Source organism: Bombina bombina, chromosome 6 (assembly GCF_027579735.1).
Source record: "Bombina bombina isolate aBomBom1 chromosome 6, aBomBom1.pri, whole genome shotgun sequence".
Taxonomy (NCBI): domain Eukaryota; kingdom Metazoa; phylum Chordata; class Amphibia; order Anura; family Bombinatoridae; genus Bombina; species Bombina bombina.
Genome location: NC_069504.1, coordinates 47643518 through 47668680, shown reverse-complemented (window position 1 = coordinate 47668680; position 25163 = coordinate 47643518). Strand labels below are relative to the sequence as shown.

The 25163-nt window shown below is 36.0% G+C and overlaps 1 protein-coding gene across 1 annotated transcript in view; it reads right to left on the bottom strand.

Moving 5' to 3' along the window:
- PLXNA4 (plexin A4) overlaps positions 1-25163 on the bottom strand; it is a 1088215-nt gene that overhangs the window by 436782 nt on the left and 626270 nt on the right. The window contains exon 5 of the mRNA XM_053716394.1: positions 5997-6097. Coding sequence (XP_053572369.1) covers positions 5997-6097 — 101 coding nt within the window. The remainder of the gene's footprint in view (positions 1-5996; positions 6098-25163) is intronic.

The window sequence follows — 25163 nt, the reverse complement described above, 5'->3', positions numbered from 1 at the left end:
GGGTCTTTTCATATGCAAAAGAAGGGGGAGGGGGGAGTGTCTTATTTCCCACTTGCAGTGGGCTTTTCAACCACCTTTTCAACAGAGCCAAACTGACAGCTTCTAAGTAAGTTTTTAAACAGTTTTATACTGGATTTTTATATCAGTATCTGTGCATCTTATTCTTTATAGTAGTGTCTATTACATGCAGTTATATGAAAATGAGTGTATACTGTCCCTTTAAGGTGTTTGGTGCCACAGTGATTACTGAGAGAGTCACAGACTGAACAACAATGAAATGGTACTGCGTACGTGAAACGTGATCAGTTTACAAATCAGGGCATGTAATTTGTTTAATTTGAATGTCCCTTTAAATATTGGGATCATCATGCAGCTAACACATATAGAATGAACAAATACAGCTACATAAAATACCTTACAGTATAGAAATAGTGGTAAATGCTCTACTTGTGAGGTTGTCAGAGTGCAGGATATAATGACACATATAACTGCATATCTGACAATTTGCCAAGTTTCAGATAAGTGTCAGCATGTAATGTCCCTGTCATTGCATATGTGATTATACTGTAGATATGTAATCTCTGTCACTCACTTGTGTCCTTATCACAGCACTCCCTATTTATACCTATTCCTAATTATTAAGCACTATTGATCTCTGCTTTTTCCCTGTCACTCTCACTTCTCTCACTTTAACCTTTGTGGTCAGGCCCAGAGCCTTGTCCTTGACACTCCTCGGAGTCTGCCAACTTTATGAGACCCAGGCGCATCTCCTACTCAATGCCAGCTAATGCTTAGACCTGGCAGTCTCCTCTAAACCCCAGGAGATTCCGGCTGCAACTAAGTTCCATGATTTCATTTCACACAATCTAAATGATTTATCAGAGCTCTTGCATAGCTATGACTTGGGTCAAATGCTTCTAATTTGATGTGTGGCCTTTTAAAATAAATAAAAAGAATTAACCCTGGGGTGGAAAGCGATGCACAAGGGTTTACTATTTATTTATTGAACAGTAGGGAATAACAAAAAAAAAAACTGGTGTACATGTTTAGAAAAGGGTAGACATATTTTTTGAATAGATACAAATAATTAAAAATAAAGTAAAATGTTTTAATGAAAAGTAAAAATATTAAGTAAATAATATATAAACCATAACATTAACCCCAAACCCTGTCCTCAAATCTGGCTCTAATCTTAACCCTAGCCTTAACCACAACATTTACCCAAACACTTATCCTAGTATTAATTATATCCCAATGCTCAATCCCTAACCCAAACTTTACTCTTAACCACAACTCAAGCCCTCACTCAGTGGAGTCTCCACCAATGTTTTGTATATGGGGTCTTGACAAGAGGGGCAGGGATATGAAACCCAAATTGTTTCTTTCATGATTCAGATAGAGCAGCAATTTTAAGTAACTTTCTAATTTACTCCTATTATCAATTTTTCTTTGTATCTTTATTTGAAAAGGCAGGAATCTAAGCTTAGGAGACAGCCCTTTTTTATTTAGCACCTGAGTAGCGCTTGCTGATTGGTGGCTACATTTATTTTTTTGTAGTTTTGTAATCACATAGCACAACAGCTAAGTGAATCAACTTTCTGAAAGCATTAACACCTTGTTCGCAGCAATTGTTTTTCAGTGGTCAGCCCCACATAACAGGCTTTATATAGGAGTCATTTCAGACTTGTTAGCAGAGTAGATACAGCAGAATTCCCACTGTTCTACAGAATGCCAGTTAGTAACAGGTATAAATACATAATAAAAGTATACTGAATAGTTTGTGTAATTTAAGTTTTTATATTACAGTTTCAAAGCTTATCATGTTCATTTAACCCTAACCAAAAATATCACAATGAAACAAATTAGCCCTAACCCAAAATATTACAATTAAACCATTTAACCCTAACCTAAAATATCACAACAAATTTGCCCTAACCTAAAATATCACAATGAAACAAATTAGCCCTAACCTGAAATAATAACAATTAAACAAATTAACCCTACCCTAAAATATCACAATGAAACAAATTAACACTAACCTGAAATATCACAATAAAACAAATTAACCCTAACCTAAAATATCACAATTAAACCATTTAGCCCTAACCTAAAATATCACAATTAAACCATCTAGCCCTAACCTAAAATATCACAAAAAACAAATTAGCCCTAACATAAAATATCACAATTAAACAAATTAACCCTAACCTAAAATATCACAATAAAACAATTTCATTTTAACTTAAAATATCACAACAAATTAGCCCTAACCTAAAATATCACAATGAAACAAATTAGCCCTAACCTGAAATACCACAATTAAACAAATTAACCCTACCCTAAAATATCACGATAAAACAAATTAGCCTTAACCAAAAATATCACAATAAAACAAATTAACCCTACCCCAAAATATCACAATAAAACAATTTAACACTAACCTAAAATATCACAATAAAACAATGTTTGGCTGCAAACTTTGGCAGCCAAATGGTTAAGCAGCGGGAATTAGCACGTTTCTGTTGCATAGTCTGTATTCTTTTGTATAAACAGTTGAATAGTTCTTTTTTAAGACAACTAAAGTCAGCTATTCAGTAATGTTTGGGCATATTGTTGTATCATTATTTATATTGCTGTATTGGCAACTGTCTATGATTTAATGTCATTCATACTTGTGCATTTATAGATATAGGTACAAAATATAAAGCCTGTCCACCCCTGCACTTTTTTTTAGTATAATTGACTATAAGAGAATCAATACCCTTGTGCTGTTCTCTTTCATTAGAGTCGAGTTTCCCATTGTGGAGCAGGGACAAGGGTAAGGTTTGTAGAAATCAATTCCAGCTCTTTGGCATTGTGCCATTGCTAAGAGAGAGCCCAGTAACACAATATAGCATGAGGCAAGAGAACCGTCACAAGCAGGTCCTCTTAGTGCAGATGGGTGGAAAATTACACCAACCCAGTGTGACAAGGAGGGCAGAAATTAATATGGGACACTAGGGGAACAAACGCAGAGATTCCCTCTTAAAATTCAGAAAATATAACGGATGCATTGAAAATGCAACATAAACTCACCAACATGTACATTTATGAAATAGTTTGGGTTGTAATGTAAGATGTATAATTATACAAAAAAATTAAAACTTTCATGATGTATTTTGCTGCTTTTACCTGTAATTCATCTCTCAAAAATGTTGGGTTTCCCAATTCAGAGAATAAGAAGTGCACACTGCAGACTTCAAACACTTACAAAATAAGGTATTAATGTATCTGGAAAGGTTTTGCATTCGGCTTGCATGTAAATTTATTGTAGAAGTAAAGTAGAAATGTGTAATTACAAATGTAATTTACATCCTTTAACTTGTAAAATATTCGGAAGTAGAATTGCATTTGAGCAGCACCAGCTTGTATTTGGGTAAATCATACATTTGAACACAAAATTCTGCACAACCACTATTTACCTAATTGACCTCAGCAAAAGAGATTAGATAAATTAAACCTAGGTTTCAAAATGCAGTCTCCAAATACACATGGAATTTGAAAATTATTGACAGAAAATAAGTCATATCTGTAATTACCAAGTGTTTAGCATACCTTTAAGGGAAATAATTTATAATGATTTAAGAAAGCAAACTTCAAAAAAACTTGGCTTTATTTTAAAGTGGACCTGGAATATTTCTGCATTGAATTTTATTGACCATTTAGTTTAATTGCAGAGTGAAAAATAAACTGTACAAAGAACAAATTAGCACCAATATAGTTAAATTGCACAGATTACCTTTGCCCCAATGATGGCTAAAAAGTGAACTATCTTTTAAGTATCTTCTAAGTATCTTCTTTTAACTATCTTTTAACTATCTTCTAAGTATCTTAGAATTTATTTATTTTTAAGTTTTTTCAACAAAAATAGAAATCTATATTAAAATAAAAAAAATGAAAACAAATATATGGATTAAACTATAAACAATTCTGTTGAAATGACATTTACAGCAGTATCCAGTTATTTTTCTTCATGCACAGAAAATACAGAGGAAGACATTAGGCACTTAATAATACCTGTGCAAATTCTGATACAAAATACACCAGAAAAATGTAAAAGAAAACCATAGACTTTATTACAGCACTATTGCTATGTGCCTTTATTTTGTAGTTATAGGGAAATTAATCCCAAATCACTTGTCACTGGTGTTTGTCCACTAACACATATGGGGCCGATTTATCAAAGTCTGGCGGACATGATTTGCTGTAGCGTATCATGTTCGCCAGACATCGCTTAATGCCGACAGCATATGCTGTCAGCATTTAACATTGCACAAGCAGTTCTAGTGAACTGCTTGTGCAATGCCGCCCCCTGCAGATTTGCGGATTGGCGGCCGCTAGCAGGGGGTGTCAATCAGCCTGATCGTATAGGATCGGGCAGATTGATGTTCGCAGCCTCAGAGGCAGCAGAACAGTTAAGAAGCAGTGGTCTTAAGACCGCTGCTTCATAACTGCTGTTTTCGGCGAGCCTTAAGACTTGTGCAGAAACAGGGGCGTCAGGGGTCATTCGGCCCTTGTTATATCGGCCCCCTAGAGTATACATATAATTCTATACAAATATACTTTATTAGCAATATAATAAAAACACTGGATAACAAAAAAAGTAAATATGTGCCTATGTGCAAAGGAAATTTCCTGTAAAACTTTACCCCTTCTAAAGCCGGATATAGCAGAGCTCACAAGTGACTACATGAGATGTAAATAGTCACCATAGTCCTCAAGACAAAGGAGTATATTTATCAATGTGCAGTGAACATAATACAAAGTAGCGTATCATGTCAGTCGCACATCGATAAATGCCGACATCATACGCTGTCGGCATTTATTATTGCACCAGCAGTTCTTGTGAACTGCTGGTGCAATGCTACCCCTGCAGATTTGCGGGCCAATCAGAGGGTGTTAATCAACCCGATCGTATTCGATCGGGTTGATTTCTGTCTGTGGCCTCAGAGCAGGTGGATAAGTTATGGAGCAGTGGTCTTTAGACCGCTACTTCATAACTTCTGTTTTGGCTTGCCGGAAACAAGGGGCATCGCTTGATAAATATGCCCCAAAGAATTAAGTCCCTTGCAATTACAATGTAGGTATATCCTATCTAGGCACTCTGCTGAATAGCATTGACAGTCTGTTGAATCCAACTAGTGAGCCTTTTGTGATTGGACGCCATATGCAGCCCAGATCATGATGTCATCAGTGGGTGGAGCTTGGCAGCCATTTCAAAGTGGCCAGAAACAATATTCATTTTAAAATAACTTTTTTACCATTCCTGCTGCATGATATAGAAAAGGGACAGGAGGCTATTTGCAGCTTAAACTAAGGTAAGTACTTTAAGATGACTAAGGTGTAGCCTGTCCCTTTAAAAGTACAAAATACAACGTGTAATTGTTGTTTTTTTGTAAAACGGGTTGAAAATGGTCATTCCATGGGCGTATATGACATTTTCTCTCAAATCCCAATGTAATTCTATAAAAATCTTCACACTACAAATCTCACTGTTTTTTTTCTTGCCAGTTAAAAAGTGTTGAGTTTTCACCAAAATACTCAAATACTACTTATTCTGAAAAGAAAAACTATGCATACAAAACTTACAGATAATTTAGTGCACAATGCACTGAAAACAGCGTAATTTGATTTGTATTAAGCATAATATTTATGTTTTTAAAACCCGCAAGTTCCCCCTCTGTACTTTGCCCTCCATTGTGAACTTTTACCGAGCAGAGAGCTCTCTCATTATTTGTATGGGAGACATCTTGCTACTTGCAGGGACAGACCCTTTTTTATGGAATTCCATGAGAGCTGCCCCTGCAAGTGTTGGAGTGGAAAACCGCGTCTAGACTTGCAATCTTTACAGATATGGACCCTAAGTAACTAGATAAAGGTATAGCGGTCTAGTTAACACATAAACATAAGGATTTCAGCACAATATGACAAAACATGATTATTTCTGCGTAACTTACGTGTTGTGCAGCACACACCATCCGCAGTGAGGATCTCCAGAACCCAGGCATTCTCTGCAACTTCCATACTGCGCACATGACTCAACTGGTACCCGCGTAAGCTGTGGGAAAGAAATAACACGTAAATAATGTGTGTTCTATCAGCCAAGTCTACAAAATACACATAAATGCAATGTCACAAGGGAGAGAAAAGTTGTGATGTTTTGTAACTTTTTATTTTACACGTTTTCATTGCATCAGACTTAAAGGGACACTGTAAGCAAAAACAAAGTTAGCAAAAATTGTTTAAACGTTTAGAAACAATTTTTTTTTTAATGCACTTCTGTTTTTAAATATCTACCTTTTAGCCGCAACTTTAATTTTATTTATCATCGGTTTCAAAACCCACTCCGTGGGTACCGTTGCAGGTTGTCCATTCCGGGCTGACAACCCCAGTTGGAATATGGCGGCACTTAGACGCAATGCGTATGAGCAAGCTCTATCCCCGTCCTTGAAGACGTCACTCAATGGATGTCTCTGCCGAGAGTAAGAGAGCCGCTCTAATACGCATGTATTTTTTATTACTTTGTGGGTAATTTTGGCACCAGGGAGAGCAATTGCAGATGCGCAAATTAAACTAACTAAATGCGCTTGCGCAGGGTGACAAAATTGTCATATAATTTATTCATGAAATCTAGATACTATTGGACAATTATTTAAAGCATGTACGGCCCATATTTGGGGGTTGGATGTTGTGACATCATTGCCTAAAATTAAAACTATATTTTATAACGATATGCAGCATCGTTTTATTAAAAAACTAGGTACATTATGTTATATTTAGGTATGGTATAAGATATGTGTGGTCAGTTTGTGGGGGGGGGTGGAGTTAGTAATCCTTTAAAGGGACATGAAACCCAAAATGTATCTTTCTTGATTCTTACCGAGCATACAAATTTACTTTTTTCTCTTGACAATCTTTGTTAAAAAAGCAGGTAGGTTGGCTCAGGACTTGCCTGGAGCACTACATAGCAGCAGTTTTGTAAAAATGCTTTTATTAATGTTATAGACTAACAAGAACACTAGATGGCAGCAGTGTTTGCTGACATGTAGTGCACCAGACATATGTACGCTACCTACCTAGGTATGATCTTCAACAAATAATACCCTAAGAATAAATCAAATTTGATAACATAAGTAAATTGGAAACTTTTTTCAAAATTGTATGCTCTGTCTCAGTTGTGAAAGAACCATAGGTCCTTTCTTATTTATAAGTTGCATGTATCATGTCTACAAAATGAGAAATATTGCAAGAACAGGTAAAAAATATATAGAATCTGAAAGCTGTGAGACACCAGAAATGATTTGTTTATATTTATTTCTAAACATTTTATTTTCTATTTTCTCCTTTCTAGATTAAGATACTTTATCACAATCCAAACAAGTAATGAATATTTATCTGTAAAGGGGACACAATCTGTAGTTTATAAATGTATCTGCTAAATTGTTTACAAGCATTGCACACGTTATGATACTAGTTATATATATGTATATTGGAGCTGAAGGTAAATAGCCATATAATCAGGACTTGGATGTCACAGACAGAGATCTTGTACATGCTGGAAATGTTCTCACTCATGAAATCAAAGTACAATAATGTCTTCCTCTAAGGTAAGGTTAAGTTTAGGACTGGAATTAACCTATCGGATTAAAAATTGGTAGCAATGCATTCTGACATTCCTGCACATCTCCAACACAAATGGTAGCTCACCTGCCTATAAACTCGAAAATGATTCATCAACACACTGATGTCAACTCCCTCACTGCACCCACACCAGAAGTGTTTGTTTGTCATTGTTAGACCAGGACATAACCAGGAGACAGAGCTGACAATAATCCTCATTATGAAAGATAGTTTTAATCTTGTATTTATGTTCCTATTTATTTCATTGTGCATGACAAAGGGTGTATGGTCTACATGCCCCAGCCTCAGAGTGCTCTGAGCACACACACTATGTCCTGATTCATATATACTCATAAGATTGATGAACAGGTTTGTTGTAAAGGTGAGTTTGGGTTTATCACTTCACCCATCCATTCCAGCCTTTCATTAGGGGGTGCTCCTGTTATCTATTGCATGAGATGCTCAATATATGATATCAAGCAGATCAAAAAGCAAATGCAAAGTACGCTGACAAAATGGTTTATTTAGATGTTTGTAACTGTAATAATCACGTCTGTTTTGTTATGGTGCTTTAGTCTCACTAGATAAGACAAAAGGTGTCTTTAGATGCTGGTCATCGGTAGCCTAGAGGCGCGGTCATGATTTTCCACCTACACCTCAGCCAGCATGCAAAATTAAACTTTCCAACTTACTTCAATTGTTTTTTATATGCACACTTTCTGAAGCTCCAGCATCTACTGCGCACAAGTTCACAGTGTATATGTATACCAGTCTGTGATGGGCTAATGGATGTCACATGATCCAGGGTGCAAGCAATTGAAAAATTAAATTAATTTGTCAGGAAAAATCTACTGCTTAGTTAAAATTCAAACTAAGTATTATTGCATTATATGTTTATTATGCACTTGTTAATTATGCAATTCTGCGGCATTTAATGGGTCTTCAAAAGAAAAGTACAATGTACAACTACACACATTGGGCTCTATTTCTGTTTGCAGCTTTGGAGCCCTTGCAGTGCAGACCACTGTTTTCTAACCTCTTTGCCACATCTGGGCTGGCAGATTAAAATTATCTGGGACTGATCAGACTGAGGTGATTGACAAGCCCTGCTCTTGTGCCAGCAGGAGGCACAATTGCTCAAGAGGGTCCTTTTCAATATTAGCTATCACCAGCCAATACTGGATCACTGGTAGTAAACCTTGCCCATAGCCCATATTATTAAAAATATGTGTGTGTAACTATTTAAAAAATTAAATACTTCAGTTTCACACAAAATATAAACAATCTTCTGTTTAAAGTTCTGAAAGTGAATTAGAAAGAAAATATCTCAGAATAAATATATATTTTTTGTTTTTATTGTTTACAGTCTCTGTATAAATATGAAGCCTTAAATGGACAGTCTACTTGAAAATTGTTATTGTTTTGCATAACCAGTACAGTTATATTAATATACGTTTTACCTCTGATTGCTTTGTATCTAAGCCTCTGCAGATTGCCCCCTCATCACAGTGCTTTTTACAAACTTGCATTTTAGCCAATCAGTGCTGGTTCTTGTATAACCATTATAATTCTCCACAGAAGTGAGCACAATTTAATCTATATGACACACATGAACTAACACTGACTGGCTGTTTTTCTATGATTTAAAAAGCATTGAAATAAGTGACCGCCTGCAGGGGCTTAGAAACGTATAGGTTATAAAGTATATGAATAAAAATGTTAGTTGTAGAAAACTGGGGTAGTAAAGTCATTGTCCCAAATTTATCAAGGTCTGTCGGACCTGATACGACAGTGCGGATCAGGTCCGACAGACCTCGCTGAATACGGCGAGCAATACGCTCGCCGTATTCAGCATTGCACCAGCAGCTCACAAGAGCTGCTGGTGCAACGCCGCCCACTGCAGAGTCGCGGCCAATAGGCCGCCAGCAGGGGGGTGTCAATCAACCCGATCGTACTTGATCGGGTTGGTTTCCGGCGATGTCTGTCCGCCTGCTCAGAGCGGACAGGTTATGGAGCAGCGGTCTTTGTGACCGCTGCTTCATAACTGCTGTTTTTGGCGAGCCTGCAGGCTCGCCAGAAACACGGGGCATCAAGCTCCATTCGGAGCTTGATAAATATGCCCCATTATCTCTATTTTTAAACAATACAAAAATCAAGTAGATTGTCCATTTAAATCTTTCAAATTGCTTTTATCACCCATCATTGGAAATATATCATTTATTTCCTTCTACCAAATAAAAAAAAGTATGTTCTGCCTCCCCTTCCCATGCTGAATAAATACACCAGGAAAGCCCACTCTCTCATTATTTCCCTGCACGTTTCCCCCCTGTCTTTCTTATATTTTGGCTTTATCGATTAGCGTCCACTTATGCTTTAGGCATGAAAGGATCACAGGAGAACTTGCTTTGCCATGATGCCTGGAGGGTTTAAAATGTAGGTGTATCTTGGCAAAATCAATAAAAGCATGAATAGAATACCCCATATGTGATATCTCTTTGTAAATCTCAAAGGAAAATGTTTTAACCCTAAGTTTGAATAAAAATGTTTTTTTGCACTACACCTGTATTAGCAAAAATGATTCTAGTAAATGTTATCACTTACTACATTTGCAAGGAGCATATGCATATATGCCTCATGCACCTGCATTCACAAATAGTCTCTGCTCAAAGAGTGTATATTGGGTTGTGAGTGAATAAATTTGCATCATGGCTGATAAATTCATAACCAACCTAAGTTTTATGGCTTTTAACCCTTTAACAACCACAACGTACCCTCTACGTCGCTGGTCGTTAATGGTTTTTCAGGTCATAGTAGCGTGGGTCTTGCTGTGACTGGCATGACAGTGCTATTACGACCTCCCTTCGGGCTGCAGCGCAGGTGCGAATTTGTATCTGCCAATAACTGGCCACAGCATAGTAAATGATATAAACATACTAAGGAGGCTTTTTAAAAATCTTCTAAAACATGTATTCTGTATGCAGATCTTTTGTAATGTAGAGTTTAGTTACTGGCATATAATTATGTCCTTGTAGTCACAGAAAGACATTTAAATGCCTTTTGATTAAACATATATAGAAATTACAGTAAGTCTGATGTTCCCTAGATGATAAATATATTTGTTTCAAGGTCATATTTTTTTTGCTTAAAGTATTTGTTCCCTGAATAGGAAAGATGCAGAAGATGTAACAGGGATATCACACTTTTTATAATTAGAAGCCATTCTATTATATATATATATATACACTCATATATATTATTTTTTTTATTGCAAAGGAACACTAAACAAAAAAAAACTATTAGTAAAAAGGATATCAATGCACTGCTGTGTTATAGCAACATATCAGATTTATTCTTTGCTGCAAATGAGTTAAACACATAGATAATGTCAGTTGCACTACTGGGAGTTTACTGGACACACTTTGTGAGCCAATAAGGGACATGTGTGTAGCCACCAATCACCAACTAGATATCAATAGTGCATTGTTGCTTCTAGGCTACCTAGGTGCGCATTTCAACAAATGCTATTAAGGGAACATAGTAAATACACTCTGCTGACTTCTTAAGACTAACCCTGCTACACAAATGTCCCTAATCGGCTTTATCAGAAAACAACTCAAAACAATGTATTTTATACTAACTGTATGACTGTAGAGCCCAGATTAGCAAATAAGGCAAATTGTGGGTTGGAGTTTGGTTATTGAAAAGTAATTGTAGTAAGAAATATGTTTTAAAAACCTGGCTGATTTGTTATTCTACAGTAACCCAACAGTAATGTCTTGTAATTACAAGGTGTTTACTGTCCCTACAAACACAGAACATGCTAAGATTAAACACACAGTCATATAGGCGAATAGCAATTTCTTCTTATAATTCTGTGTTATGAACAATACAAGCACAAATTAACTACTATTCATTCATTTAATAAATAGAATAAAATAGTAATGATGTAAAATGAACTTATATGTTAAGCTGCATTTCATAATCATAACTAGAAAAGCTTTTTTTCTGTTGCAATAAATAGGATACATGTAAAATTAAAAGGACAGTCTAGTCAAAAATACATTTTAATGATTCAGATAGGGCATGTCATTTTAAACAACTTTCCAATTAACTTTTATCATCAATTTTGCTTTGCTCTCTTGGTATTCTTTGTTGAAAGCTAAACCTAGGTAGGCTCATATGCTAATTTCTTAGCCCTTGAAGGTTTCCTCTTATCTGAATGCATTTTGACATTTTTTCACAACTAGAGGGAGTTAGTTCATGTGTGCCATAAAAGATAACATTGTGCTCACGCCCGTGGATTTACCTAGGAGTCCGCACAAATTGGCTAAAATTCATGTATGTCAAAAGAACTGAATTAAGGGGCAGTTGGCTTAGATACAAGGTAATCACAGAGGTAAAAAAGTGTATTAATATAACCGTGTTGATTATGCAAAACAGGGTAAGGGGTAATAAAGGGATTATCTATCTTTTTAAACATTAATAATTCTGGTGTAGACTGTCCCTTTAAAAGCCCACCTATTTTCAAATGTGCTTTATTCTCTTGGTATCCATTAGCATACCTCCCAACATTTCAAAATTCAAAACAGGGACACCCCCCCCCCCCCCGCGGCAAAAAATGGAAATGTGGTGGGCGGGGCTTAAAATCATAAGACCAAAGTAATATATATACAATTCTAAATAAAGTCATAGATTTTAATACACTTAAACAGAAAATCAAACACAAGCTCAAACCACTGGTATGGCTATGTAACCGCTGTATTTAATTATCCTTTGCAAAGACATTGCTAAATATTTTTATCTTAATTGGACATTTAATAATAAATTCTTTAAAACTGCTCTGCTTTCCCCATTAATATTCTAAATTCTGGCCTTTAAAGTGAAGATACACACACTACATAGCATACACTTACACATGAAGATAGACACGCACTACATAGTATACACTTATACATGCAGATGCACACACACATTACATAGCATACACTTATACAGGCAGCATACACTTATACATGCAGATACACAGACACTACATAGTATACACTTATACATGCAGACACATACATACTACATAGCATACACTTATACATGCAGATACACAGACACTACATAGCATACACTTATACATGCAGATACACAGACACTACATAGTATACACTTATACATGCAGACACACACATACTACATAGCATACACTTATACATGCAGATACACAGACACTACATAGCATACACTTATACATGCAGATACACACACACTACATAGCATACACTTATACATGCAGATACACACACACTACATAGCATACACTTATACATGCAGATACACACACACTACATAGCATACACTTATACATGCAGATACATACACACTACATAGCATACACTTACACATGCAGATACACACACACTACATAGCATACACTTATACATACAGATACACACACACATTACATAGCATACACTTATACATGCAGATACACACACACTACATAGTATACACTTATACATGCAGATGCACACACACATTACATAGCATACACTTATACATGCAGATACACAGACACTACATAGTATACACTTATACATGCAGATACACACACACTATATAGCATACACCTATACATACAGATACACACACACACTACATAGCATACACTTATACATACAGATACACAGACACTACATAGTATACACTTATACATGCAGACACACACATACTACATAGCATACACTTATACATGCAGATACACAGACACTACATAGTATACACTTATACATGCAGACACACACACAGTTATGGATACAGATAGACACACACAATACATCATATATGGGTATCTGTAATTCATTGTATGGGGTTCTGGGGTTGGCAAGCACATTAGCTGGCAGTCTGCGGCTGCCACTGTTCGTTACCCTGGTATTTGCACTGCTCTTTGTATAAAACTGAAGGCATGCTAGTATTATTATCCCCAGGGGTTAGACATCATCACTACCAGAGGTAGGTTAGAGAGGTCAGCATTACCCGTGGTCAGAGTGTATACAGCCTTCTTACTCCTGCTTAACCCACACACCATTCCTTTTCCACAGGGAAACAGGTATCTAACCCTGTGAAAGCAAAGCCAGCTGCTTCTTAGTATGGGCCCAACAGAATTAAATTTTTTTTTTTTTTTTTTTAATACCTGGGGCAAATCGGGACTGATGGCTAGCAACTCGGGACAGAGGGACAGACCCCTAAAATCGGGACTGTCCCGCGAAAATCGGGACAGTTGGGGGGTATGCATTAGTATGAGCTAGCTGGTGATTGGTGCCTGCATACATTTGTCTCTTGTGATTGGCTAACTAGATTTGTCCAGCCATATGTCAGTAGTGCAATGCTGTTACTTCAGCAAAGGATAAGACAAGAATGAAGCATATTTGATAATAAAAGTAAATTTAAAAAGTTGTTCAAAATTGTATGTTCTATGCGATTCATGAACACAATTTTGGGTGTTTCCTGTCCCTTTAAGGGGTTCAGTTCAGAAGCAATTGCATCTTTTTCTAAAAAAAAAATGATACTACCTGTTAATTAATCTTTGTTTCTTTTATGTATAAGAAATAAATATTTCAGAACTGTTTGCAAATCACAGACATTAACAACCCCCAACATAATACAGTTGTTTAGGGACTAGAGTTGTTTCCACACAGAATACATTTGCCAAACAAACACACAGAGAATAAATCAGCTGTGTTTGGCAATCAGATAAAAGTTTGACTTTTCCTTTCAGTTTTCTTTCAGTACAGTTCTTCTCAGAAGACTACAGCAGAGAAATGACAAAACAAAAAAAATCCCTGAAACTTGTGTGAGCTGAATACATTTCTGTACACAAATCCAATAAAATCAACAGTATTCTGGATACTAAACTGAACACAGACTTTCTTTTTAATTTCTGCAACTGTCCTCTAGGATTTGCTTGTCAAGATAGCAAACATTTTTTTTTTATCCAAGAAGCGAGAAAGTGTCTTTGTTATTTGTTTGTGTGTTCTTAATTGGTAAACAGTACAGAGCCTACTGCCTATTGTTTGTTTCAGTACTAGGAATAGAAGAAATGATGGCATTTTTATTATAAATAACTGGCTTTTCTGTGATATGGCCATTTGTATAGTGCTATCTATAATGAAATGAAATAAATAATGACATTAATACAAATAAATAGTTGATGCAACATTGTTTTAGTGCATTTAAAGGGATACGAAACCCAAAATTGTTCTTTCGTGATTCAGATAGAGCTTGTGATTTTAAGCCACTTTCTAATTTACTTCTATTATAATTGTTATTTGTTCTCTTGGTGTCTTTTGTTGAAAAGCAGGGACATTACCCCAGGAGCTGGCCCATTTTTGGAGAAGTATATGGCAGCAGTTTTATAAGAACGTTATACATTTGCAAGAGCACTAGATGGCAGCACTATTTCCTGCCATGCAGGGCTCCAGATGGCTACCTAGGTATCTCTACAACACAGAATATCATGGGAATGAAGCAAATTTGAAAATAGAAGTAAATTGGAAACATTTGTAAAATGTTATGCTCTGCCGGAATCACAAAAGAAAATGTTTGGGTTTCATATCCCTTTAAAGGGATTAAACTTGTGTATTTTCCGCAGTGCTATAAAAAGAACACATTTCAAATATTAACAGTATTTTCTTAACTGCCTAAACTGTTTACTCACTTGATACGTTCACCCTTACCAGTTAACTAATTAACCCCTTCAATGCCGAAAATGTCAGAAGCATTTGTGCGCAGCTGCATTTGCAGCCTTCTAATTACTAAAAACAATTGTAAATCCATGCATGTCTGCTATTTCCAAACAAAGGGGTCCCAGGAAAGCTTTTACAATCATTTATGTCATGATTGCACAAGTGGTATGTAAATTTAAGCGAGAAACCCAAAGTTTGTGATAAATGTAAAGATTTTTTTATATGATTGCATTTGGTGGGGAAAATGTGGCATCTAATATACCAAAATGCTAAAAATTCTCCAGTATTTTTACTTAAGTTTTACTCTATAATTCCTGGTAGCAAAGGGGTTAAGTGGTTGCTAGGAGACACATGCAATAGCTCCAGTCATTTCCATGCCCATGCTCAGTAGAGGATGTTTGCTGCAAAATTCGGGTGACAGTAGGACTTTTATAAAGGTGGCTGCCTTACCTCTCTACAGCCAGTGGCTACACTGAGATGAATTTATAAGTGTTCATTTTGCAAGAAAATAAATAACTTTTTCTTTTTACTAAAGGAGAACTTTATTATCACTTTATTTGATATACATAATTGTAGAAATGACTACTGCTTGTGATACCTTTTTCCAAAACCTTCAGACTCCAGGGTCCATTTTTTGTGTTTCATTTTGGATTGCAAAGTCTAGATTCTGCTCTTGAACTTTGTAAAAGTGTAATTAATTGTTTACCTCAGATGGATATATGCTCTGTCTATGGAATATGATGATGCTTTACTAAATAACCATCATAGGGGTAAATGTATTAAGCTGCCTTCTCAGCTCTTAAAGGGACAGTCAAGTCCAACATAAACTTTCATGATTCAGATAGAGAATATAATTTTAAACAATTTTCCAATTTACTTTTATCACCAATTTTGCTTTGTTCTCTTGGTATTCTTAGTTGAAAGCTAAACCTAGGAGGTTCATATGCTAATTTCTAAGCCCTTGAAGGACGCCTCTTCTCTCAGGGCATTTTGACAGTGTTTCACCACTAGAGGGTGTTAGTCTTTGTGTGTCATATAAATAACACTGTGCTCACGCACGTGGAGTTCAGGCGAGCCAGCTCTGATTGGCTAAAATGCAAGTCTGTCAAAAGAACTGAAATAAGGGGGCAGTTTGTCTATTTATATAACTGTGTTGGTTGTGTAAAACTAAGGAATGGGTAATCAAGGCATAATATATATTTTTAAACAATAAAAATGTTGGTGTAGACTGTCCCTTTAAGACTATGCAGAGCCCGTTTGCATGTGTTGTTTTCTCTCCATCACCTCAGAGGTGGTGAGTTCAATCACCTCAACACAATTAAAACAATGGCATTACTTTAATAAAGGACAATTTCCTCAATTATATTATATAATTAGTATTACAATATATCTGATAGGGTTGGTGCTGTGAGATGGGTTCATTTAGGACACATATTCAGTAAAGAACATAAAGAATAGTACATTATAAGCACTCCATACCTCATTAAAATATAATATATGGAGAGCAAATAATTTACTCTTTTTCAGTTCTTTACTGAATATGTGTCCTAAGAGTTCAATCACCCCAATGCTCATTCAGGGTGACACAATGAGTTGCACCCGAGCAGGGGGTAACATTGCACAAGAAACCTGTTGTGAAATGTTAAATTTCCCTGTGAAACGTGATTGCAGACAGACAGGTTCACTATTTGCCAACCTGTTCTCTTGCAAGAATGGTAAATGTTGCCCTATAATCAGGGGGGTATTAAGGCACAACGAGGCCGGTGCCTAGGGCGACACAAAATCTAAATACGCCCCTGCCTATAATCTTAGTCTTTGTAACAAGATTTATTTATACGTTCCCCGCAAGACTTTCTTTTGCATTCTCTATCACCAGAACTTTATCTGTTGAGCGCTTATTTCTTAAAAGGACAGTAAACACCTTTTTATATACCTTTCTATAGTCTTCTAATAGTTTAATATTTCAGCAAAGTCTGAACTTTATTAGAACAGATTAACATCTTGTTTTTCAAGTCAAAGTCCACCTTTCCTTATTTAGTCAAAGTCCACCTTTCCTTATTTAGAGAAGTCATTCTGGACTTGGGCTCACTACTCAAACCGCAGATATGTGGTAAGATTTGTTATTTGCAGAGCTGTTTAACTGCACAATAATTAAGCTTTTTATATTACAAACCCAAAGAGCAAGATTACAAGTCGTGCGGCAAATCAGTTGTGAAAACACAGTGCGCGTTATGGCTTTTTCGCATTTGGGGTTGCGCAGCTATTACAAGTTGCAAAATAACTTATTTTGCGCACTCTTTAAGCTGCGTAATCCAAACAACCAAATCGCATGCGCGTTCACGTATTCCTCATAGAAGTCAATGGAGAAGACAAATAGAAAAAAACAAAACACTAAAACCCTAATCTGATGCGCAAAGCGCATGACATATTCTGCTCAAAAAGTGTACATAAAAATGCAAATATTTCATATTGCAAAAATGTTTTCGTAACGGAATATGTTCTATTTATTTATAAATAAATATTTCATTATATATGTGATGATTTTTGGACTGATATATCTATTTATAGCGAGATATGTATATAAATATGTATATATATCTCAAGATCTATATATGTGAATATCTCTTTGAAAAATAAAATCCCTCTGAAATAGTGTTTAATGTGCATAAGATTGTAATGTGAAATCTTTTTATTATCTCCATAGTTAAACATATCTCTATACATATAAATCTGTTTCTTTGTGTATGTGTTTGTATGTCAATGTAAAATCCCTGTGTTGGCTTTCTTTTTCTAACACCCGAGAGCTTGTATCTTTGGGCCCTTATAACTTGTGTGCAATATTTTTTAAATAATTTTATTATACAGTGTTAATATGAGTGTAACTGTACTTTGCAATGTATTTTTGAAGTGTTTCGTGAAATGTTTATGTTGCGCAATACTGTTAACTACATCTCTTTGAGCGCAGAAAGGATTGTTGTGTAAAAGGTGAATCGCGATTTTTCAAGACTTGTAATAGCTGCACAATAGACATTGATTGTGAAAAAAAGACCATATCGCGCGGAAAACTCATAACGCGCGACTTTTAAACTTGCCCAAAGGGTTTACTCACCTGTTAACAATCTGATCTTTTTTCTTTTTTTGCAATATAAAAACAGATTTTAAGTTAGCAAACTATTTCCCGTTCTTATACAACCGCTATACTTTCATACTTGCAAGATTTTATTTTCCTTTATCTCTAACGGTTTTGGAATCCTGTTAAACAAAAGAGAAATGTGGCTGGGGAAAACCCAGTGAGCAGTTGCAATTTCTTTTCACAACACCTAAAAAGCTTGTTTTTACCCTGAAAAAGCTCATGAGAACTTGCAAAAGAGAAAAAATATGAAATGTATTATGGTCTAACAGAAAGACAATAATAAGGTATAAATTAAACATACAGACCACCTCGATGCTGGGAACACTACATCATTTACATCATGATTTTTGTTGGCTCTAGTGGGAGTGAACATCTTAGTATTTAGGGGTTACCCCCTCCCCAGATACCAGAAAGCTTTAGTCAAAGCGGCAATGCAGCTTATGAATTAGTTTGTTGGGTGAGTGTCAGATGCTTTACTCAGTCAAATCTACAGTTTCCCCCTAGTCTAAAATAAATCAATTAGATTCATCTGACATGATCTTGTTGTAGAAGAACTGATCTCTTTTAGGGTTAGCGATATCAACGGGAGGATACGTTAATGCGATTCTTTGGTTAGTGAACGTCGGGTATCGCTCGTGCAAACTTTTTATTTTCACTTTGTAATACGTGCACAACCCGACATGCCCAAAAAGACTACTTCTAGCGAAGTTTATGATTGAATGAAAGCACTAAATAGCAATTCCCTTGTAAGCTGGCCCTTAGTAGTTTGTCTTTATGTAGGTTTCAAAGGTATATAATATATGACAAGGTATTTGACTGGAAAGGGCTATAATGTATATATACATACGTATATCTGTGTGTGTGTGTGTATATATATATATATATATATATATATATATATATATATATATACAGTATATATATATATATATATATATATATATATATATGTGTATATATGTGTATTTATATAAATATATGTGTATCTTATCTCACTCTATGCCCCTTTAACAAATGTTAATAAATTCTTGTTCTACAGTTTTCCATTAGAACTTTATTAAATCATTTCATATGCTGCTCTGTTTACATCATATATCCGCTACTCTCTTGCCTCTAAACTATATTTATATTAAAGTTATTAATCCTTAATTTATAAAGTTTTTTTTTGGACAATTTTTTATTCATGTAAACATGAGGTCTCTATTATTACACACAGTACAGATCACACTGCATAAGGTTTATAAATAATAAAAAAAAATGTAATGCAATATAGGTTAAATTGTCATTAAAAAGTCCACTTTCTGGGGAAAAGAGTCTAATAAATATCTGCCAATATACCTCTCAAGAAATGTTGAAGTTTCTCCAGCAGATAAAATGCCTATAGTCCCTAAAATTGATATATCACAGGCTACATAGAACCATTTTTAGCTGAATATTAGCATCAAATACTATTTCATGCAGCCCTAGTATGGTCTTTTTTAAACCAACTTCACTGGGGACATGAGATAAAAGTAACAATTCTTACACACAATATTGGTCTTTTACACATTCTCAAGGTCAAAAGGGCCTTGTTAGCAACAGACCTAATATTTACTCAGCAGAAACCTTTACATTTCCCCCACTGCAAGGAAATTGAATCTTTTTAGTTCAAAGCACGTTAAAGTTTAATTGGACATCGAACTAAGTTTTACCCAGGCAACTGCAGGCAAGGCGGAGCAGCGGATGAACAAGCGCGGGCTGTGTTGCCCTTCAGTGCGCTGGTCACCTTTTGGTGTCACAAGCTGTGATTTTAACTTTTATGTTACAACCTATTTGCTATTTATCTGAAAATCCGTTAATATTTCTTAGAAGTGGGGTTTAAAGGGACCCATTCAACTGCAAAAAAAAGCAAACTATACCTTACAAATGGTTATTTCCTTTTATTTGCTATATCAATGGTTTGATGTGGAATATGATTTTTAAAAAAAGCTCTTTTTTTATTATTGAATTCCAAGGAAAATGAACAATGGAGTAATGTATTCAAAATACTAATTTGTTAATAAATAATGACCTTGACATTAATTTGGTAAGTCCAATAAAGATAATTACAATATGACCATTCATGAAACAAAGTCACAATGCCATTAATGGTTCATTCTTCTGGATATATGAAGGGAGGGGGAAGATAATATGTAGGGAAGAGTGCAGGAAGAGTGGGGAGGCAGAGGTTGGGAAATGCATTGGAAAAGTTCTACTGCCGTAAGGTTATAAAAGTGCAGAAGAGGCAGTGCTCAGAGGTAAGAATGTAGTAGCAATGTTCATGGTGACTATGGGTTATGAAGAGATTGATCCCAAAAGAATTTTACATCTAAGAAATAATTAAGTTTGTTTCTCTCTAGGAGACCATATTCCTCTAGCATTAATAGTTCAGATGTTCTGTCTATTTGTGGTTGTTTATACGGGATGTGTTTAGATTTCCAAAGGCGAACAATTAGAGATTTTGCACCATTAAGTCCAATTTGTAGGAAATGTAACCATAATTTTCAAGGGAATTTGGGTAGGTCATAAAAGGGACATAATACCCAATATTTTTCTTTCATGATTCAGACAGAACATGGTATTTTAAACATCTGTCCAATTTGCTTCTATAATCTAAATTGCTTCATTCTCTTTGTATCCTTAGTTGAAAAGCATATCTAGGTAAGCTCAGGAGCAGTAATGCATTACTGGGAACTAGCAGCTGGTTGGTGCTGGTACCAAGGCACCACAAGGCTCCCACATTTCTATTATTTGAAGGGACAGTAAACACCTTGTGAGACATTCCTGTTGTCTTGCTAGAGAATACCATATATATCCAAACTCCGCCCACCAATTATTTGGAGGAGCCACTCAGGGTTTGAATCTGCAGCTAACAAGAATACTCAGGTGTTAAGAGCTAATGCCAATAGGGGGGAAGAAATGTAGCAGGATTAGCCTTCAGTATGCTTTTTCATTTTTGAGAATAAAAAATAATAACAAATAAAATAATGAAAGTATAGTCCAACATTGTTTTACTATAGATAAATAAACAGTCTATGTTGTACTTCTTGTGCTTTATTCCCTGGTACATGCAAATAAGGTTTACATTTGAACTCTACTTTGACCCATCACTATGACAACAAAGTGGCTTGATGACACTTAGTTTGCATCCTGTTTAGACAATTGTTCTTTAACTGCCAGAGAAACCTCAATTAGGTCCCCTTAGTCTGTCTCCTTCATCCACAACAACTCAGCTGCTCCAAATTAAGCACACACTTACAGTAAATCCCAAAATGCACTGGGGTGCTTAGCTGTAGCTGGTTACCAATCCACTCAAAGTTATATCTCAGAATACAGTTCCACAAATTTAATGAAATCCAAATTAAAATATCTGAAGGGTGCAAAGTCCAATAATAAGGATTTTTAAGAAAAAACAGAGAAATTTAGTTATCAAAAAACATTATAAAAAAAGACAAGATAATTCTAAGAAAATAAAAGTAAAATAATTAATTTATGAATGAAATAAACAGAGAATAAATAGTTAAAAAATTGTGCTTGATAAAGAAACCCCACAAAAAAACATTTAAATACAAAAAAATAAGAAGTTAAATTTATATTAAAAACTCAAAACTTGTCTGTCTGGCTAAACAGTAACCAGGATGCATTTCAAAGCCACGCCCCTTCCTCTGTATTTGAATGTTGTTTAATGTTTTTTTAAATACTTAATTAAACAATTTCTTAACTATGTATTCACAGTCCCTTTAATTCATCAACATTAATACTGACGTTTTGTTACTTTTTGGCTAAACTATATAATTACATACAGTAAGTAGCAAGTCTGCTGAGGCTTAAATACAAGCTAATCACAGAGGTAAAAAGTGTATTAATATAACAGTGTTGGTTATGCAAAACTGGGGAATGGGAAATAAAGGGATTATCTATCTTTTTAAATAATACAAATCGTGGAGTAGACTGTCCGTTTAAGATTGTTTTTAATAGTTTTGCTTCAGATCAAGGGCAGTAAGATAAAGGAGTGATGAAACTTTTATTAAGACTTAATTTAATTCTGAGAGATCTTTCAAACCTCAGAGGCATCTTTATCTGTCATGAACCAAGCCTCCAGACGAAAAAGAAAAAGAAAAGGTCTGGGAGGCATTCTGCTAAGAAGGGCTGTGTGGGGATTTGAACCTGTGACTCTGTGGTTGCTATTTCTGTTTGCTTACATGTTGAGCCACAGCCAGTTCTAGCAATAGCATGGATCTTAAAAGATCTGATAAATAACTTTTTGCCTTACTTGTTATTACACCTGTGCAACACACAGGTGTTCTCAATTCTGGAATTAATCAGAACCAACCCTGTGCAAAACCTCCCTATTTAAGGATGGCTTTTAGTCTGCATTTTTGTCTTCACATTGGATCTGTTTTGTCAAGTCAGAACCTGTTTCCTGTACTTCTTTGGAGAAAGATTTCCTTTGCACCTGTTTACAAGGTATTACCAGGAGAAAGCCTTTACCTTTAAACCTGTTACCAATCTTCAAGTTTGTTTCCTGCTTTATGCAAATTCCTGCACTCAGCTATTGCCAGGAGAAAGACTTCACCTTTGCACCTGTTTACAAGGTATTACCAGGAGAAAGCCTTTACCTTTAAACCTGTTACCAATCTACAAGTTTGTTTCCTGCTTTATGCAATTCCTGCACTTGGCCATTGCCAGGAGAAAGATTTCCTTTGCACCTGTTTACAAGGTATTACCAGGGCAAAGCCTTTACCTTTAAACCTGTTACCAGTTTGCAAGTTTGTTTCCTGCCTTCAGCAATTACAAGGAGAGAGACTTTACCTTTAAACCTGTTACCAGTTTGCAAGTTGTTTCCTGCATTGTGCAATTCCTGCACTCAGCAATTACAAGGAGAGACTTTACCTTTAAACCTGTTACCAGTTTGCAAGTTGTTTCCTGCATTGTGCAATTCCTGCACTCAGCAATTACAAGGAGAGAGACTTTACCTTTAAACCTGTTACCAGTTTGCAAGTTGTTTCCTGCATTGTGCAATTCCTGCACTCAGCAATTACAAGGAGAGAGACTTTACCTTTAAACCTGTTACCAGTTTGCAAGTTTGTATCCTGCCTTGTGCAAATCCTGCACTCAGCAATTAGTAGGAGAAAGACTTTCCTTTTTGAATCTGCATCTCTGCTTACTTTGTTTGTTTATTTTCACTCCTGCTGTATGTGGTCTTAACATACCTGAGTAGCATATTTAAATATTCTGCAAGTATTTGCTTAAACAAAGTATTCTGTTGTTTAAATAAATTTGTTTTCATTTTCAATCAGTATGGCTTCTACTAATCTTCCTTTAAAGCAACTGTTCCAGACAATGAGGCTCTCACATGATATCCTGAGACAGAACATGACAGAATGTGAAGACCTTAAAAGAGAGCCCTCTGGGATTATTGCTGTATTGGAATCAGTGTTAAAGTTTATTAAGGACATACTGATTAACTTCATGGAGCTGGTGGAAATGTTATCTCTCCCAACCAAAACCTTGTCTGAAGTTACCTCCCAAACAAGGAAAGGTTTTAAAGAACCCTTAACAGAAGAGGAAAAGACTCGGCGAAGACAGCTTAACCTCTGTTTCTATTGTGGGGGAACTGGTCACCGCATCACAGGGTGTCCAGTAAGACCCCCTAGAGGATCAAGTCGAGATACAGCCAAGTTTAAAATGGACTCTGATGTTAAGGGAACAAATTATTCTTCCACTAGCAAACTTATAGATACCCCTGGAGAGGATCCAGCTACTGAGAATACATCTATTCTACAAGCAACCGTTTCTAACACGCTTCAAGAAATGGTACCTGATTTGAAACAGATGGTTGTTGGCAGTACAACTTCAACAACATCCACTACCCATGCCACTGCCTCTGTTTCTGCATCTACCACATTGGGGAACTCTGCAAAAACACCTCCTGGAAATCCTGCACATTACCTTGTTTCTGCCTTGGTTGGAGATCCATCTAACAAAAGTCACTCATCAGACATAAAAGTGACAAATCTTCCAGCTGAATCAGACCCTGACAAATCTAAAGTTCCACACCTCCCTGCACCACCTTCACCCAGCTACTCATTGACTGAGAAAGAATTGAATGAGATGGTTGAATTGGATATAAATGACACAGAAAATGAATTCCTGGACTCTGAAGGAGAGGTCATACCTTACCCGGAGGTACTCTACCCATCAGGCAGATATGACCCAGATAACAAATTCCTTGACTCTGAAGGAGAGGTCTTTTCCTACCCGGAGGTACCCTGCCCATCAGCCAGTCCATTGCAAGCTGCTGGGTATAATCAGGAACCTCTAAATCAAAACTGTCTTGGTTTTTCAGCTCTTGTTATGCCTACAGGGATATCTTCTAAGGGTCCCCAATCTCAGGCAGCTGTTCCAAGCAAAGAATCCATTCCATCTGATTGTATTAGGGCTTCAAATGGAACACTTGTTCGTAAATCCCACCTTCAGATGTTTGAACAGGCTTTGAGCGCCCAGAGTGCGCTCTTTGGAGGGGGCATCTGTCATGAACCAAGCCTCCAGACGAAAAAGAAAAAGAAAAGGTCTGGGAGGCATTCTGCTAAGAAGGGCTGTGTGGGGATTTGAACCTG